This window comes from Cryptomeria japonica, chromosome 8, assembly GCF_030272615.1.
Source record: "Cryptomeria japonica chromosome 8, Sugi_1.0, whole genome shotgun sequence".
Classification (NCBI taxonomy): Eukaryota; Viridiplantae; Streptophyta; class Pinopsida; order Cupressales; family Cupressaceae; genus Cryptomeria; species Cryptomeria japonica.
The window spans coordinates 221,142,338-221,161,190 of NC_081412.1; the positions used below are offsets into that span (position 1 = coordinate 221,142,338).

The following is an 18,853-nucleotide window of genomic DNA, read 5'->3' on the forward strand; positions in this document are numbered from 1 at the left end:
CACCAAGCAAGTATTTAAGCAAGTGTTTTATCCCACATTGCTTGTGTGGTGAAACTAAGAGGTAAAAGCAAGTATAAGAGAGGAGCCTTAGCATTATTTTATTATTATTTCTGCCAGGTGTCTCCATGAAAGCGATTTTTTCTCCAAGTTGGGTGAATTTTAGCAAGTGATTGAAGTAAAGTGTTGGGTTGAGGATTCTTTCCTCCTCTATTTTTTCCAGCTTACTGATCTATTCTCCTTTGCTGCCATTAAAGACCAGTTCCAGAATTTCGATTTTTGCTAAGCTTGGCGATTTTTCCAAATTTGGCATTTTTGGTGAAAGTTGGCAATTTTATGTTTGGAGACTTGGGCGATATTTTCCTCCAATTTTTGCTTGCTATTCCAGACCTCCATTGTTGCATATCCGGGCTGCCATTGATGACATTTTCAAAATTCCATTTTGGCGCCATAGTTGGGAAAATTTCGATTTTGCTTGGAGAGGTGTTTTGTGCCACATTTTGGGTGATTTTCATGCATGCTTGATGGCTGCCATCACTTCAGATTTTGACCTCCATTAATGGAGGCCATTAATTTTCAAACTTAAGTTTTATTGTCCAGCCAATGCCAACTTAGGCGATTTGCATTTGGAGGTATTTTGTGGAGTTTTCTGTGCATTTAAAGAACCATCTTATCGCTGTTGCAGATCTGAAAACTTCATTGTTGGGCGGTTGTCTTCAAAAAATTTCATTTCCAGCCACCTAACCATTTTGGCGATTTTGCTTGGAGATGATTCCTTAGCCATTTTCCATCATTTTCAGGGATTTTTAACTACTTTGCAAGATGCTGGTAAGTCTGAAGTATCCAATTTTCAGACTTGTCCTCAGAAATTAAATTTTTACCAGCCACACTTACATTCCTGAATATGATTGTTTTCATCATTAAGACTGATTTTTATCGAGTTTATGCACATTTTGAAGATTGCAACATGTTTTAAAAGTCTGATTTTCAGGTTGTCTTCAGAATTGTTGACCTCCATTGTTGACTGTGGAAGGTGTTTTCAGACATTCATTGTGTGAAAACACAACCTGTCACACCTTTCCTTAGTCATCATTAGTCCGGTATACTCCTTTGCATTTTAGCTTGCATATTTTCTAATCATAAGGAGGTATTCATGAATTTTATGGAAGGTTTCCATGCTTAGTGTTGTCACACTTTGAAATTAATTGCTAAAATTTACCAAGTGTATGGATTATTTTCCTGACTCCATTAGCTAAATCTTTAGAAAGTCAGGAATTTTATTAAGAACATTATTTATTTTCCTAAGTCTGACTTCGAGCTTCGTACAGGTGCGACGTCAAAGTCTGGATATAAGGAAAGGAAAGAATTATTGAAGATGCTGGAGACTGGATTCTATCCAGAGCTCAGAATTTCATCCAGATGGAAGGAGATCACTGATACAAACATGCATTTCCTAGACTTCGACCAGATGCAGCGTCGGATGTTCGGAGTCGGATATCAAGTTCCTTCCCCAGCATATGCGAATATTATGACAAGTGGCATTTTCCATGCCGTTGGATTTCCACAGTCCATACAGTACAGTGAGCTTATCTTGGAGTGTGCACGATGTTACGATCCGCTCACAAAAATGATTAAGACTCCTAAGGGCGTTGTCATCGCCTACCTCGCTGAGGATGCTATTGCAGAGGTGTTTGGAATTCCACGCAGAATAGACATGAAGGATGTGACCAAGGAGGATTATGCAGAAAGATACACAAAGAAGATGGGTGTATGCAAGAATTTAATTAACAAAGAGTGGATGATTGAGCCTAGGTCTCATCATTCCAAGGCTCCCAAGACACTCATGTGCATAGATTTTAAGGAGGAATGTAGTGATTTGATATTCCTACTCAACAGAGTGATGGGGAAGCCGCAGGGAGCAATATTTGATGGATGGATGTTCTACTTCATCCAGGATTGTCTTAGAGGAACACTAGTAAATTGGTCAAAGATTATAAATGACAACCTAGATTTTCAACTGAGGAATGTAGAGCGGTCGAAGTCATTCGCCATGACTTCCTACCTGGTGTACATGCTTGCACGATTTGTTTCATATAAAGGATTAATATGCAAAGGTGAAGTCGGGAATGGGCAAGGACAGTTCAAGAGTCATGAATGCTACCCCCAGCTGAGCATGTATAGAATTGAAGACTATAAGAGAGTGAATGATGCATTCACTATGTACATCACACGGATGCTGCAAGGCGGAATCCACAGAAGATTGTCCAAGGAGGCAACAGAGTTAATAGAAAAATATGGATCATGGTATATACAGTTTCCCACTTTCACATACCTCAGGATTCATGGGTTTCAATCTGAACCCTACAGACTTCCTAGGTATCCAACCGACAGAATGATCTTGTTGGAAGTGGTAAGACAGCTTCTAGAGTTCGATGTTATCCAGGGAGAGAAGCACAGGACAGGAATGACATTCCCTATTTCAATTGGGAAGACATCAAAGGTTTGTCAGTCTGCCATAGCCACCAGCACTGCGAGTGAGGAACTTGCATTCTATCGATTTGCTACATATAAGAAGAGAGAAAGATTTGATCCAGACAAGAAGGTCGGAAGGATCAGAGGAGAGAAGTTCACTCACAAAATTGACATAGAAGATTATTGGGCTAACCTGATGGACGAGCAAGCAGTGAAGAGAAGAATGTGGTCCAAAATGTCAGTGGATTTCATGAGAAAATGTGGACTTTTTCTCATTCCTGATCAGGTATTAGATGATAGAGATCATACCCATCCACAGTATGAGAGTGAAATGAAGAAGGCAATCCTATTGCCTAATTGGTCAAAGTCAGAAGAGATTGACCTGAATATATTGATGAGAGAGGTCTTGAATTTCTCCCGCATATGTGTAGATATATACAGATGAATAAGTTAGTTGACATGGGTGTTCCCTTCACTTATGAAAGGATGAAACCGGAAGAGTCTACTTCTGAGGATGATCAGAGGACTGTCAGTGATGTCAAGATTCATGCAGACGAAGAGAGTCAAGCTCCCAAGAGAAGGAAAAACACGCCAGGAGAAGTCAAGGCCAAAGGGAAGAAGATTGAGGAGGTGAAGAAGAAACAGAAGACTATCGTTCCTCCACTTATCATTCCTTCACCCCCTCCCAGTGTCTCATCAATCGAAGTGATTGAAGTAACAGAACAGAACAAGGAGACTCAGTAGTGTTTGAACACAGTGATACTACCAGAGAATATTCAGGATTTCCATGCCACAGGGACATCTGCACCTCTTGATGAGAATAATGATCAGTCGGAATCCCCTACTGTCCTTTTGGAAGTTAGCTTGGGAAATGAGGTCTATGATTGGACCAAGGATAATCCTGATGATGATGATGATGTTATCTCAGCATTGAAAGGACTTGATCGAGAAATATGTCTTGATGATGGTATGGAGATGGCCGCTATTCCTGAATGGCTGATGAGAAGTATGGAGAAAAGTAAACAAATGATAGAGGTGCAGCCTTTTGATGATATTGATGACTACCTAGCTAGGAGTGCTAAGGGGAAGGAGCCCAAGAGAGCGGAGATTTTGTCACACATAGCTAGAGATGAGACAGGAATGCGGATTGCGCAGATTGTTGTTCTTATTGCAGGCGTGACAGCGGACATTGCTACTCCTATGGATTTCCAGATCACTTCAGTGGCCCTTGGTCGCACATCCAGAAAACAGGAATTCCAGGAGATTGGTGAAAACATTCAGGCAATCGATGCGAGGTTAAGCAGAGAAGTTGCGGAGAAAGAAAGGTACAAAGCAGAGAATATCAAACTTAGAGAGTATATTGCAGGGACAAGGCATGAAGATCCCACCCTTATTTCCCCTATTGCAGTTGACCATGGAATACATTCACACTGTGAGGTAGCGAGAGGTACACACTCGGAGGTGGAAAAGTGGATTGAGAGCACAAGAAAGCAGGCAGATGATTTCCTCACTCTATTTGTCCATGCATATGATAGGACAACAGGGCTCATATTCAAAACCAGTATTTGGAGGGAGTTTGGGAAGAATTCCGACCTATTCAAGACAAGACTATTCCACGCCTCCAAGCTTTGAAGAAAATTCGTAATTCCACCTTCGTTAGCGAGAACATTGTGCACAGTGGAGACAAATACGATTTCCATAGCTGCTATTGTTCATTAGCCATGAAGAAATCAACTTATGAGAACGCTCAGTCGAGTTGTATGGAGATGGAAGGATTAATTCAGGACATTCAGACGAAGATCCTTGTCTCGATTGAGGAATTATTGGGTGTTGATGTTAGTGATGCTAGTGGTTTACACTTAGCCGAATTAAGAGACAAGATGAAATTTATGTATTTTTGCCAGTTGGACTCTTTGAAGAAGAATCGGATAGATGACTTGGTCTCTTTGTTGATTCATGTTCATAGTTCGTAGAAGCTCATGCCAGAATGGGAGAACACTTTGAATGCTTTCTCGGACTCACTGGACGTGATTGATTTACAGCAGGATACCTTGCCTAGCATTTCTTTGGAGGAGTTAGATTCAATGTTGGCTAGATTCTTGGAGTATGCTAGGAGAGAGAGAGATGCAGGGAGGAATCTTCTAGAAGATTCCCTATTTGATGACTAGGTATCTTTTCATTGGGCCATATGTTGGTGGCACCATTTTTTATGTAAACCCTAATTAGGGCAATTCTAGGGTTTTGTTGGCATGATCTCGGCCGTTGATCTTAGATCAATCTTGGCCATCCATTTTGTAAGAGACTCTATATATGCCTCCTTGTCTCTCATTTGTAAGAGAGAGTTTTTGTAGAATTGTTGGTATATGCTACAGCTATTTGAATCCTAATCATTGTTCAATTGTTGGTGATTTTGCTCTTCAAGTGTTGTATTTGCATTCATGGTTCTCAATTCCTCCAAGTTAGATTAGAATTTAGATTAGAATTTATTTTCATGTATGTTAGATTGAGTGGAAGATTTGTTGAATTCATTTGTGTGGAATCCTTAGTCCATACCACTAGCCTCTTGTCACTGGTAAGTGCGCCTTGTGTGGTCAACTGGAATTTGAGTAAGCATAACTTCAACTAATACTCGTCCCTTGACAAGCATCAACTTGGATGGTGTCAACGTTTGATGGTGATAGCCTGAAAATCTTTAAGTATACCTTAGATGATTGCACTAAGCTTGTGTCAATACCTGATTGTGAGACCTTGCCTGGTTTGATTCCACTAAATCCATTCATCATTTCCTACATTCCTGGGCTTAGAATAGATTTCCTGAACCCTATTCCTTTTGCTCATTTTTTAGTAAGAAGTAAATCCAGAGCCATATTGATAAATCTTAAGTTGTCAGCACCCCTATTCCGCATCATTCATGATAATCCAAACATTTGCGTAAGTCCCCAAGTGAACACAGCAATTCACATCGACCACTGAGTTACCCACTCGTCAAGACCTGACATGTAGAAACCTTGGAATCATTTTAGTTGATATCATTCTTAGCATCTGAGGTGATTTTGTTCAAGAGAGGGTAAATTATCTTGGTAATTTATTCCGTAATGTTATGTGCCTAAAACACACATCAACACTATGACATTGATATTCTAACATGTCGCAAATCAAAATTACTTGCCAAAAATAAAAATAATAAGATGGGGATAATAAAAATGGCGGAAGAAGGGAGATCTCCTCTGCAAAAACGGTTACATATTAATGGCGGATGTGGAAGTTGAGAAGAAAACAAGGGGGACACGGAGACCTTTGGATGCATTGCAGATTGCGAGATTGACCTCACGAGTGATACCAAAGAAGATCGTGCTCTTTGGGAGGAGTATGTGATCATATGCAGAGTTGTGGGACCAAAAATGGCAACAAATATCATTAAGGAGTGAATATTTAAGAATTGGGGAGAGGGTTTGGTCGTTAAATTTATCCCCAAAGGTTTTTTTGTAGTTGTATTTGCTGAAGGTTCAGAGAGGAATAGAATTTTACAACAGGAAAATTGGTTTGTAGATAATAATCCTTTATACATCCGACCATGGTTTCCAAATTTCGACCCTATTCCATTAGCGGTATATGACAGTCCTCTATGGATTAGACTATACAATCTACCTATAGAATATTGGGGGGATAGCAATCTTGAGAAAATCGGGAGATCCTTGAGCACCCTGTTAGAAATAGATGAACACATCATCGAAAAAGATCTTTATACATATGCCCGTTTGAGAATAGCGGCGGTTAAAGAAATTCCCTCTCATGTTATGCTATTGACTTCGAAAGGTAGGTGGAGACAACAAATCGAGGTTGAGAGGGAAATCATACCCTGTAATAGATGCGGAAGCAAATTTCACTCCTAGGAAGATTGCAGAAAGTTTGTTAGGAGGGCAAGAAGTAGACCGTTCGAGAAGCCAAAACAAAGATGGATGGCGAAAGAAAAACCAATTTCACAAAATTTACTTTGCCCTCCTCAAAAGGAGTATATGCCCGGGACAGAGGAAAATGTCAATCAGTCAAGCCCGCATCACCGCTCGAAGCGGTTGAAAGAGAACCTTGTTGAACAACCCAAGCATGTATCTTCTCCGTGCACAGTGGTCGCTTTCTCTAAGAATAAACCATGGAGAGTGAAAAAGCTATATCGGATTCAGGCAGTGAATTTGATATGATATAAGATAAAGAAGGTGGCAAAGGAGATGAACTAGACAATGTGGATCCAAGATGCATTAGCCAGTCTGCAAATGTCCTCTTGGGAAGAGCCAAGGGGTATAGGGGTAGAAGAAGTAACAGACAAGTCAGGGAAGAGAGACCCACAGAAAAAGGTATAGTTAGTGTTTTGAAATTTTTCAAGAAATCCAAGGGAGGAGGGACCTCCCTTGGGGGAAGATGAAGATACTATCATGGAATGTTAGGGGTCTCACAGCTCCTGACAAAAGACGCTTGGTCAAGAGATCAATCAGCAAATTAGCCCCTGATGTGGTATTATTTCAAGAGACCAAGCTAAGTGGAGATAAGGCTCTAGGCTTTATGAGTTTTTGCCCTAAATGGGAAGGTTTGTTTCAAGCAGCTAGAGGATCAGCAAGGGGGCTTGGAATTTTATGGAATCCTGATACCACTCATGTCTCTCCAATTGCATCCAATGATTTTTGGATGGCATCCCTGATTAAGAAAATTGGAGATCCACTGGAATTTCCATTAGTGAATGTTTATGGCCCGACTAAAACAAAGGAAAAGGTGAAGGTTTGGAGAGAGATCTCAGACCAAATTGAACTTTTAAGTAAAAATAGAGTCATTATGGTAGGGGATTTTAACGCTTTATTGGATATCAATGAGAAGTTGGGCGGTCTTAGGAAAAGCACTAAAGTTATGGAAGACTTCAGAGAGTTTACTGATTCCATAAGGGTGGTAGATGTGATCCCTAAGAATGGATTGTACACTTAGACAAATAGGAGACTCAATTTTTCGAAAATTTCAAAAAGGCTGGACAGATTTTTTGCTGGGGAATTCTAGGTGACTGGGCAATTTTTATTGTCCACTTCTATCATCCCACAGTCTGGATCGGATCATTTCTCGATTCTGTTGAATTTGGGTCATGACAATCCCAAATAGAGGAATTACTTTAAGTTCCTCAGCATGTGGTGGAGAGACCCTAGTTTCAAAGATAAACTCAAGGCGTGGTGGGTAGAAGGAAATGTATTCTCGGACTCCCCCAGTTATCGCTTTGTAAAGAGGATTCAGTTTCTTAAACACAAAATCAAAATATGGAACAAAGAGCCCTTCAAAAACATCTTCTCAGAAAAGTTGAGGTTAGAAGAGGAAACGGAAACACTCAATGAAAGGGTGATGGTAGCAAGTATGACGAACGCAGAATATGAACAAGAAAAGAACCTAAAAGAACAGTATATGGAAGTACTGAAGAAAGAAGAAGTATATTGGAGAGATAAGTCCAGCGAATTATGGATCACTGAGGGTGATTCAAACACCAAGTTCTTCCATGCTTCGGTTAAGTCCAAGTGATCCCTGAATAAAATATCCTCTATCAAAAACGAAGGAGGTAGTTGGTGTTTGTCGGAGACAGAAATTAAACAAGCTGCAATGGACCACTTCGTAAAAGTTTTGGGGAAAGAGAGTAGGCAAGATGAAGACAATATTCCATTAATTTCAGAGACAATAGAAAATATGGTATCGTCAGAAGATAACTCTATGCTCATGGCACCTTTTTCAATTGAGGAGATGAAAGAAGCCACATTCTCACTGCACCCTCACAAAACACCAAGCCCAGATGGGATGACAGCAGAAGTATTCCAGAAATACTGGTATTTCATGGGCGATGATATATGGTTGGTGGTGGAAGAATTTAGAAAAAAGAGGAAATTTGTAAAGAAAAAAAAATCACACCATGATCATGCTCATCCCAAAAAAGCAAGAGTGTGAAACAATGATGGATTATCACCCAATATCACTATGCAACTCTCTATACAAGATTTTATCCAAAGCTCATATCAGAGAATCAGAACGGTTTCACCCCAGGCAGGGAGATCTCTGATAGCATCATCTTAGCCACAGAGGTTTTGCATTCGATGCAAAAGGACAAGATTAGAGGTATGGCAATTAAATTAGATGTTTCGAAAGCTTATGATAGAGTGAATTGGAAATTTCTTCTCCAAGTGCTCAATAGGTTTGGTTTTGATAGAAGATGGATAGAATGCATCAAATTTTGTATCTCTTCGGTATATTTTTCCATTTTGGTCAATGGACTTGTGTGTGGTTTTTTTGAGGCTACTAATGGGTTGAGACAAGGGGATCCTCTGTCTCCCTCTTTGTTTGTGTTGATGGCGGAGGTGTTGGGCAATTTCATCAAGAAGAAAAGTAGAATGGTATTGTGGAGAGGCATCTCCATTCATCCTCATTTTGAACCAATTACTCATTCCCAATTTGCGGACGATACGCTATCATTTGATGAAGCCACTATGAGGGAGGCAACTATCATTAAGTCCGTGCTAGATGAGTATTCGATTGCTTCTGGTCAAATCATGAATAAGGAGAAGTCACTGGTATATTTCCTCAATACTAGTAGACAAGCCCAAGCAAGGATTGCCCAAGTCCTGGAATTTTAGATAGGCACCTTTCCTCTCAAATATTTGGGAGTGCCAATCAGTGCAAGAGTCAGACAGAATCAGATCTGGGAGGATGTGATCAATAAGTGTCAGGCCAAATCTGCTTTGTGGAAAAATAGATGGTTGTCGCAAGCAGGGAGAATTACAATGATCAAATCTATCCTATCGGCTATCCCAATCTACAGCATGTCATGTTTCAGGATGTCAAACTCGGCCAGCTCAAAATTAGATGGTTTGCTGAAAAAATTCATCTGGGAAGGTGCAAAGGATGTCAGAAGAATTCCATTGATTAACTGGGACACAGCATGTCTCATTAAGGAGGAAGGAGGGGAAGGCCTGAGAAAGATGGACCTCCAAAATCTAGCATTGGGAGCAAAACTTGCTTGGAAGATGTTCAAAACCTCGGATAGACTTTGGTGCAAAATGCTCAGAAAAAAAATATTTGGACTCGAAGGAGCCGGAAAGGATATTCACAGTGGCAAACGCCAACAAGGGCTCCGCTGCCTAGAACTTCATGTGGGAAAGTAGAAGGCTCATTACAGATCATCTATCGTGGCTAGTAGGCAATGGACAGAAAGCCAAATTTTGGGCAGATTCATGGTAAGGGGAAAAACCATTAAGGGATATGTTTGAAGATCAAGGTTGGGTGAATGAAATTGAGGCAAGCTTAGGAGACAAAGTAGCCCAGTACTGCAAAGTTGGAGGACAAAAGGGAGACAAAATTATTTGGAAGAAAATAGACATTGGCAATAAAGAGCTCTACTCAAAATTGGAGGATATTCTGAGAAACAGGCACATCTTTGTCACGGAGGAAGAAGACGAGCCCTTCTGGAGCGCTTCCAATCAGGGGAGTACAGTATGAAGTTGGGATATGAAGCACAGAGATACAGGACAAGGAATTCAGAATGGCCGTATAAACTGTGTTGGAGTAGTACAATTTTGCCAAAACCTGGAGCCTTTTTATGGATAGCGTTACATGACAGGGTGCTGACAGGGAACAGATTGAAAACAATAGGGATTGCTGGTCCTAGTTGGTGTATAATGTGCAAAGGAAACGAAGAGACAGTGAATCATCTATTATACAGGTGTCCATTTGCAAGTTCATGTTGGGAATAGTTCTTTGAAATGGTAAATCTGAAAACAGTCAGGAATGAAGAATTAAAGGGATTCCTTATGTCTTGGTCTATTGCGAGTAAGTCTAAATGGGGCGACATTTGTTTGGTGGGCCCAGCAATGATTGTTTGCAATATATGGAAGGAGAGAAATAGGGGAATCTTCAAAGATGCCAGCCTACCAATCAAAATGATCATTTCCAAAATCAGAGCTGCCATAGAGGAAGTTATATGCTGCAAACTCAAAAAGAGACAGATAAGCAGATATAATGATTGGGATAAGAAGATGGAGGCTATTTGGTCATTCAAAGAAGTTGGATCAGGTTGTATAATCAAAAAACTAGTGGATAGAAGACTGATTAGACGGGTGGCCCCCCCGGAAGGTTGGGTAAAACTTAGCTTTGATGGAGCCAGCAAAGGTAATCCAGGTAAGGCGGGTGTTGGAGCAGTGTTAAGAGATGAGAATGATTCCTTTCTATATGCAGTGTACAAAAGCATCGGGGAGGCTTCAAATAATGAAGCAGAACTACGAGCCATGGAAGTAGGATTGAGCCTGTGCGTTGAGAAAGGTTATTCGAAGGTCATTATGGAAGGAGACTCACGGGTAATCATAAAAGGAGTAATAAATTATAACTTCCACAATTGGAGATTAGGTAAATGGCTCCCTCGCATCAATATTTTATTGGCGCAAATTGGAGAATTTGAAATAGTGCACACCCTAAGAGAAGGGAACAGAGTGGCAGATATGCTGGCAAAGAATAAGTCCATTTTAGTCAGGCAGGAGGAGGCTAAGGAGGCTATAATGGACATCATTTGAAAAGACATCCCTTGCAGAACCCATGAAGGAATCGGATAGTGCCAGCCTTCCCTTTGATAAGAGGTGTGATCTGAGCACCAGTACTTGGGAGGAGACACTAGGAAGCTCGAGATGTTTGAAGCTCAAGGACGCTTGGAAGGTAGTGATGACAACTAGACAAATACTTGATTTCCCTCAAGGCAAAACAATACAACACATTTTAAAATGTGTAGGGATGGCGGCGAGATGGGAAAAGATCTGAGTGCTCGATCCCAAATATAGATTGCTCTCGATTATCCTAGATTTGTGATTAGAAAGATTAATCAGACGGTATAGACGTGGAATGGAATGATCCAGAAGAAAGTTGGTTTTATAAAGGGATGATGATAGAACTGAATAGAAGCAAGGAAACAGATAGGGAGGGTGAACAAGGGACCGAAAGAAGAGATGGTGCACTTCGCGGGAATCAGTTGCCAAAACTGCGAAGAGTCATTGGAACACCAATGCATTGATCTGTTTAATACTGAGGAGGATGTTTATGAAGCGATAATGGGAATGGTTGTTGTTTCTTTGATTCTGGCTGACATTGGTGTGATGGCTTCATATATGAGGTTGTGCTCGTCCCATTGGTGGAGCTGATAGAGAGATTTGTAAAAGAAGATAATGGGGATGCAGTAGCGGAAGCCATTCTTGAACTGCAAGCGGGGGTCAAGGAAAGTATCCTAAAGATCTACTTTAATCCTACCAACTACCTCTCTTCAGACTCAGAGGAAGAGAAGAATTCAAAAGGAGGAGACAGTGAGGCAGAAGAGGATTTGGTAGACAGAGAGAGCTCTGATCGGAAGGAATCTGAGGATAGCGAGGAGGAATTGGAAAGAAAGGAGGAAAAGGAGAAGAGGACTGTGAAGAAGAGGAAAAGGAGGTTTATTGAGGAGGCATGGGTGGTATTCCGAGATGGAGGGATGGATGGCAATTTGACAACTTTTTGAGGCCTCAAAGCTTCGGAGGATTGGTGGTTGACAGAGGCTTCCTCAGAAAATTTGTTTAATCTGGAGGAATTAGCATCGCAAGTTCTCCATTCCATGATGTACTAGGAGGCTATTAGTCCGGATGGATTTCTAGATCTAAGGTGTTGGGATAGTTTAGAGATGTATTTGGCATTGGACATCTGGATCTAAAAGTGTTGCTAGCTAGTAGTCAGAGGAGGGTCAGTAGGTTGTGTGCTTCTCTTTTTTGATGTGCTTTGTAGGAGAGATATGTTTTCAAGTATGTAAGGGGACATAAGGATGTAATGTACTTTTTTTTTAAGAAATATAGGGAGCTATCCCCATAATAGATAGCACTTCAAAAAAAAAAAAAATTACTTGCCAAAATTATGAAAGGTAAATTATGCAAATTCCCAATCATGGAAAAAAAAATTATACAATTAGTTACTTCTCATAAATCCAAGGCACTCGTAGGAAATGTCAAATATAATATATTCACTACAGTTGTCGTAAAGGTGAAGGCTGAAAACACTCGATGCAAGTGGTATCTCAAAAGACTCCACAATGGTGGTTGAATACACATTGAAGATGAAAATATGAGAACATTTACTGTTTACCCATGGTTGACTTGAAATCTAAATTTAGTGTTCTGCTAGATGTTTCATGATATTAATATTCTATTATGTTGCAATAAAAAGGTTAGTTTCCAGAATATGGAAGCCAAATTATTTGCTTCTTACTTACAGCTAGGAATGATAATACTTCATTGGTTTCCCTTAATCTGTTGACTCCAACCTACTTTGTAATGTCCCCTTTTGGGATTGCCCTGAATCTTGCCCTTGTAAATATCAAAGTCCTCTAACTTTCACCCTTATTAATTCTGATACTAGATATTGATCAATTGACTCTCTTGTCTTCTTTGATCTTATGGATGGTTCCTCCAATTCCCCCTTCTCAATTGAATTTATCTATTCTTTATATCTTCATTTGTGGGAAGTCATACCTCTTCATAAGAAATGAGTCATCACTCTTCATTGCTGCCCTTTGAGAATAATAAATCATTCTTCAAATTGATCTCCCTTGAATGTCCTCCTCAAATGAGACTTTCTCCTTTTTATATCCTCCGATGTGAGGGAGAGGTCACAACTCTTAATCATGTATGCCCCTTTGGCAAGAGACCCTCCCTTTCCACCATTAGTACCCTTTGAAAGAGTGCAACTCTTCATTATTTCTGCCTTTTGAAAGGAACACAACCTTTCACATTCAGATCTGAACTTCTGATTCCCCAAATTATCCCCTGCCAAATATCCGATATTGCTACGCTTGTTGCAAAAGTGGATAGCTGAAAACACTTATGTAATGGTTGTCTTAGAGTCTGGAATACTAATTGGATGCACATTAAGAATGTAATATACCTCAAAAGTAAATTGTGTCTTCTGTTAATTGCCTTATAACACAATTCATCAATTTGCTATTGTGTTGCAAGTAAAGGTTTAGATGACAAAACATAGAAGCCATTTTATGTGGTTCCCAATGACAGCAAGGAATGCTATGTCATTTATTGCATCCCTTCGATATGACTACCTATGTACTTGTAGAAAATGTCAAATGCATAATATTGCATTCAGAGGAAGAACAATACCTGCTGTTGTTCAGGAGTCTTGTGCGATTGCTCATTAGTCTTATTAGGTTCTGCTTCTCCCAGCAACACTGCAGGGACAAATGCCCTAAAAAGGACACCTCATGAGTTCCCCTTGTCATCAGACAAATATTAAGACAAGAAATCAACATCACCATGATGTGTGTACCATTTTGCATCACTGTGCATAGATCAACTAACATTCAAAAAACATGTGATAAGACTAAGTCAAAAAAATTATGATACCTAAGATCTGGTAAGCTTTCATAGAATGCCTTAGTCTCTTCATCATCCCAAACAGGTTCAGGATTGGAAGCATCCTTTGTAGTTGCAACTGAAGATCCATCTTCACCAGTGGTAACCCTAGTAGTGTGGCCATCCTCTGGCATCACAGGAGGCTTTATGTCCAGTGCTTCCGCCAAACTGCAAAAACATAATCAAAACATCTGAGAATATGATTGTTGAAAAACTTACTCTGAACCAAGTAAATGAAGGAAAGCTAGTCATACAATTGATATAATGAACAATTGAGATTTCGGCAATAATGAAATTTGAAAAAAGATCACATGAAAAACTTTCCCTGAAATTCATGATTAAGATCAATTTTAGACCAGGTCAGCCATTATATACTAGACCATATAGGTGTTCACTGTTCTGAATAAAAATTTATTATTCTGGGATCTAGGATTATAAACAAACCAAATAATAAAGCTCATTAGCAATGAAAATATATGGTCATTATATATATATATATATATATAGACACACACAAAAAAAGGGAGTGCCCAAAGTAGTTGAAGAGTGTTGCCCCAATACAAGTGAGTCCCTGGTTCAACCTCCATGAATGCCATGCATGCACAAATTGGCGGAGAAATGGCGCAAGCACCAAGAAGCAAGGCAAGCTAGGTGCAGAACCAGAAGGAATGCCAATTGCAACAAATAATACTAGCTTTCATCTCCCTCGGGTTAAAAGGGGAATCATTAGGGTTGGTGCTGACCTGGGTCTCACCCACCCATTTAAGAGAGACGAAAAGCAATAAATATATTTTTGTGATTTGTTGTGATAGTTTCTCAGCAATAAGTTTTAACTTTTTTATGTTTGTTTATTGAAAACACAAAATAGCTTAAAATTGTAAAGAATTGTAAAAATAGGCAAGGAAAACCTACAGAGATTTAAAAGAGACTGCCTTTCAGATGGAAGAAACTGAATTTTAATGAGAGAGGGCTAAAGGCAATCAAAGTTCACCCAATATGGAGATATTTTAGGGACAATAAAGACAAAGCCCATACATTATTAGTTAGTGATTGCCACTTGTACCCCTCTTTTATCTTAAAAAATGTAGGAAAAATTTAGTTAGTGATTGCCACACGATCTATTTGGGCCCATTTCTCACTGAACTTTTGGAAAAATTTGTGGTGTGAAATACCTTAAACAATGAATCTATGGAATGTATTTCAGTTTATATATTTTCAGATCATTAACACTTTACCCTGTTCCTTTCTGCTAAATAGGAGGTTACTGTGATTTAAGAGCTTATGAAGTGGGGAGAGGTGAGCAAAAGTGGCTAGCTCTTATAATTTCAAGATCTGTCTGAAGGAGAATTGTCGAAGAATAGCGTGAGTCAGTGCAGGGATGATATTGTACAAAAAAAATTCTGTCACTTCTCTGAGATGATTCTTGGCTGAAATGTGGTCAAATATTCCTTCTGTCTCAATGTATTTGGATTTTTTCTTTTCCTTTCTGTTGCACGCCTACAAAACTTTCAATGACAAGCCCTTTTGTGAATGCTTCATCACATTCATCCATCAAATTGTTTTATTACTAGAAGATTTGTCTCTATTGGCCTTTTGTAGTTGTAAATTGCAGCCTTTGGGCATTTTGAGGTAACTTATATATAATATATATGCATATTGACAATGAAAGCAACAAAATTTTGTTAATTTATGTCAATTCTCATGTGAAATCTCAATTCAGTTCTGATTTATGCTATGTTCCACAGCATTTCCACAAGGGGATGGCGGTATGGCAGCAGATGCATTTTGGGGATGACAGGGAGACAATGTGCATCTGCGCGTGTGCGCGTGCGTGTGCATGTGTGGGTGTGTGTGTGTGTGCGCGCGTGCGTGTCTGTGTACAGGCACGCGTGTGTGTGTGCGTGTGCGCGCATGTGTCTGTGCAGAGATAGAGAAAGATTTCTACAAGTTATGAACAGCAGTATAACAGCAACAATATAACATATCAAAATTAAAATGATAACCAACATTCCACAAATAAATTGTTCATTTCTACTTCTCAACAATACCACACTCAACTTTAATGTCTTTTGCAACTGACAATAATAACTGACTCTAATACCATACCAAGAATTTTGAAGTTTGAGATTCTTTTGAACAATGAAATTAGGAATCCAAATTATTACTGTTAGTGTTAATAACTTAACTGTTATGTAACTTATATCATTAACTATGAATCTGAATCGTTATAAATATGTTGCCGTTACACTATAGTTGTTGTTGTCTTTGCTGTCATGATTAATGTGATTGTTGTTATACTGCTGTCACGATATGTTTATTGCTGCTATTCTAATGTTGTCATGATATATTAACAGTCTTTTTTTGATGTTATGGAAGTTTTTTGAACATTATTTAGAAAAAAAAAGAAAAGTTTTTTGCAGGGCACAGCGGGCTGCCCTCAGGATGGTTGAGGCACATTTGAGACATCCCCAACCACCTTGGGGATGGCTAGGCATCACCTATGCTTTTCCTGTCATCCCTGATTTTAGGGACACATTTGGGGATGTTTCCACAATTTCTCAATTTGGGGGAGCAGCTAGGGGACGTCCCTTAATGTCCCACCATCCCCAAAATGCCTCAGCGGACGGGGACAGAAGTTTGAGGGATTGGGAGACATCCCCATGTATACAAAGTATATAATAAGGTTCTATATGCCCCATCAATCCATCATATGAATATTTGAAATTTTGCATATTTTTTAAATTTTACTATTTTTAATAGACATTAGCTATCATTTGCTAAAAAGTGACCTGCTGCAAAATCCATCTCAAAAATACACCACCAATCCCCTGTTGTCTCTGGCTCAGAAACTTGGTGTTTTGAATCCACGTTTACTTCTCCCTTACAAGAATTCTAGAATTTTAGAGATTAATTTCGAGTATACACCTTACAAATTTGACAGTACAACTCCTTTCCTACATCTCTCCTTATATTCCCTAATCCATAACACATCTATAGCTCTAATACCATGAGAGTGGAAACAATGACAGTAGAGAAGCTCAAAAACTGAGAGATAGAGATTTGATGCAGTGTTCTTACATTCAAATAAAAAATGAAATCAATGAATACATAAAGTGACAGAAATGACCAACCAATTGTCAACTAACATTTTAGTTACATGATTAATAGCCACACCCTCTCCTAATGCTAACTTTTATGAAGTAAAATCTTTTATTTTTAAACAGTGCAATTGTTTCCAAATCAAATTACTTTTCACCTTTGATTATATAATATATTCTGACAAGCTTGCAATCTTTCAAAGCATACAACAAACAATGAGATGAAAGGCAGCGAGACACAACAAAAGAAAATAGAGCATTACATTTTTTTAAGACAAAATATTAAACTAAATTGAACTGCCACAACGCAAAACTTACGCTGAAACACTCCGGAACAAGAGTTCATACGATTTTCTCAGTTTTTCATATGCAATCGCATTTTCTTCACTTAGCTCTCCCTTTGCATTCAACATTTTTGCATTCTCTTGTTCCATCTGTCTAAGGGACTGCAAAAATATGAAACTCGTAAGGTCAAAAAATCAATACCTTTACAACAGGATCTACAGCATCAATCAAAGCTCCATGCTTGCATTAATAGCCATATACCAATAAAAAACAAATATAGATAGTCACAAAGCCATAGAAAAGAGCATTAGAATTGCTCCCTTGGGATTCTGTTTATTAAATAAGATAATATCCTGTTGGTCAAGAATTAGTTTACAATAGCAATAGAAGTGATGAACTTGCAAACAGCCTTAAGTCTATCAAAATAAATTTGAATTTTGGCAAAGCTTTTTAATTTTAAATTGAGCATAACATTGTTGTCTCGTACTAAAGACTTGTCTATTAGAAAATCAATCTTAGAATAGAATACCCAGAGGCAAAATGGCATTTTATTGCATGTAATATTGGCTGGCCATCATGAAATGAAAATTCTACTCAAAATAATCAAAGATAATACTCATTTAATTTCATCCAAACCAAGAATCCTAAAGTAACAGGAATCCAGACTCATACAGAATGCTCTGATTGAAGAAGCTCCACAGATGCATCATAGAATGACTGCAATGCCTTCCTGAGAAACTTCTTTTGTTCCATAGTAACATTTAGCTCCTTATAAATCTGTCATATTATCCAAAAACAGGAACAGAAAATGAGAAATGTAAAGGCAATGACATATTAAGGAATCAAAATAATTGGAAAAGAGAAATAGTGTAAGTTAACATAATTTTGTATTTATTTTTTTAATTGATATGGCCTCTGATGGACTTGCATGCCCATTAACATGGTTTGAAGGTCAGGTAGGTAGTTGCAGTACTTAAGAAAAAGGAATAGTAAATCCAAAATGTGAAGTCAATAACATATGAAGATAATCAAAACAATCGGACAAGAAAAATAGTGCATAATAAAGTATTTAATGTTTTAATTGGTATGACCTCTGATGGACTTGTATGCCCATTTACATGGTTTGAAGGTCATGAAGATAGTTGCAGTACTCCAGAAAATGGTGGCAGATTTCTTTTTCAGGGCAGTTTTACTGCTACTACTTGAGGGCTTAGTTAGCCAGCTGTCAGTTAGTTAATCTAGTAGTATTGAATGTAACTGCAATAGTCTTGCTAATTACGAAAACCATATCAAAAATTTCCACACCAAGCTGCTCTTAATTTTGGTCATGGTGCATGTTTCTCTATCATGGGCAGAAGCATTATACGGAACCCTCATTTTGTAGATCAAAAGAAAAACTTCAACAGATATTACTATGTAAATCCTATCAGTCTAGTATGGCAGCAACAGCTACAAACTATCAGATGAACATTTCCAAACAATATTGAAATGCTAGAATAAATGTGCAATCAGTTTAGCTTTTAACTAATTAATAGAAACTAGCAGTGCAGTGAAACATGCTATAAT

The 18,853-nt window shown here is 38.8% G+C and overlaps 1 protein-coding gene across 1 annotated transcript in view; it reads right to left on the reverse strand.

The window, feature by feature from the left end:
- LOC131027596 (regulator of nonsense transcripts UPF2) overlaps window positions 1-18,853 on the reverse strand; it is a 159,750-nt gene that overhangs the window by 109,211 nt on the left and 31,686 nt on the right. Inside the window, exons 5-8 of the mRNA XM_057957665.2 lie at window positions 17,960-18,064; window positions 17,321-17,448; window positions 13,896-14,072; window positions 13,653-13,737 (exon numbers count right to left, since the gene is read on the reverse strand). Of these exons, the coding sequence (XP_057813648.2) occupies window positions 13,653-13,737; window positions 13,896-14,072; window positions 17,321-17,448; window positions 17,960-18,064 (495 nt within the window). The remainder of the gene's footprint in view (window positions 1-13,652; window positions 13,738-13,895; window positions 14,073-17,320; window positions 17,449-17,959; window positions 18,065-18,853) is intronic.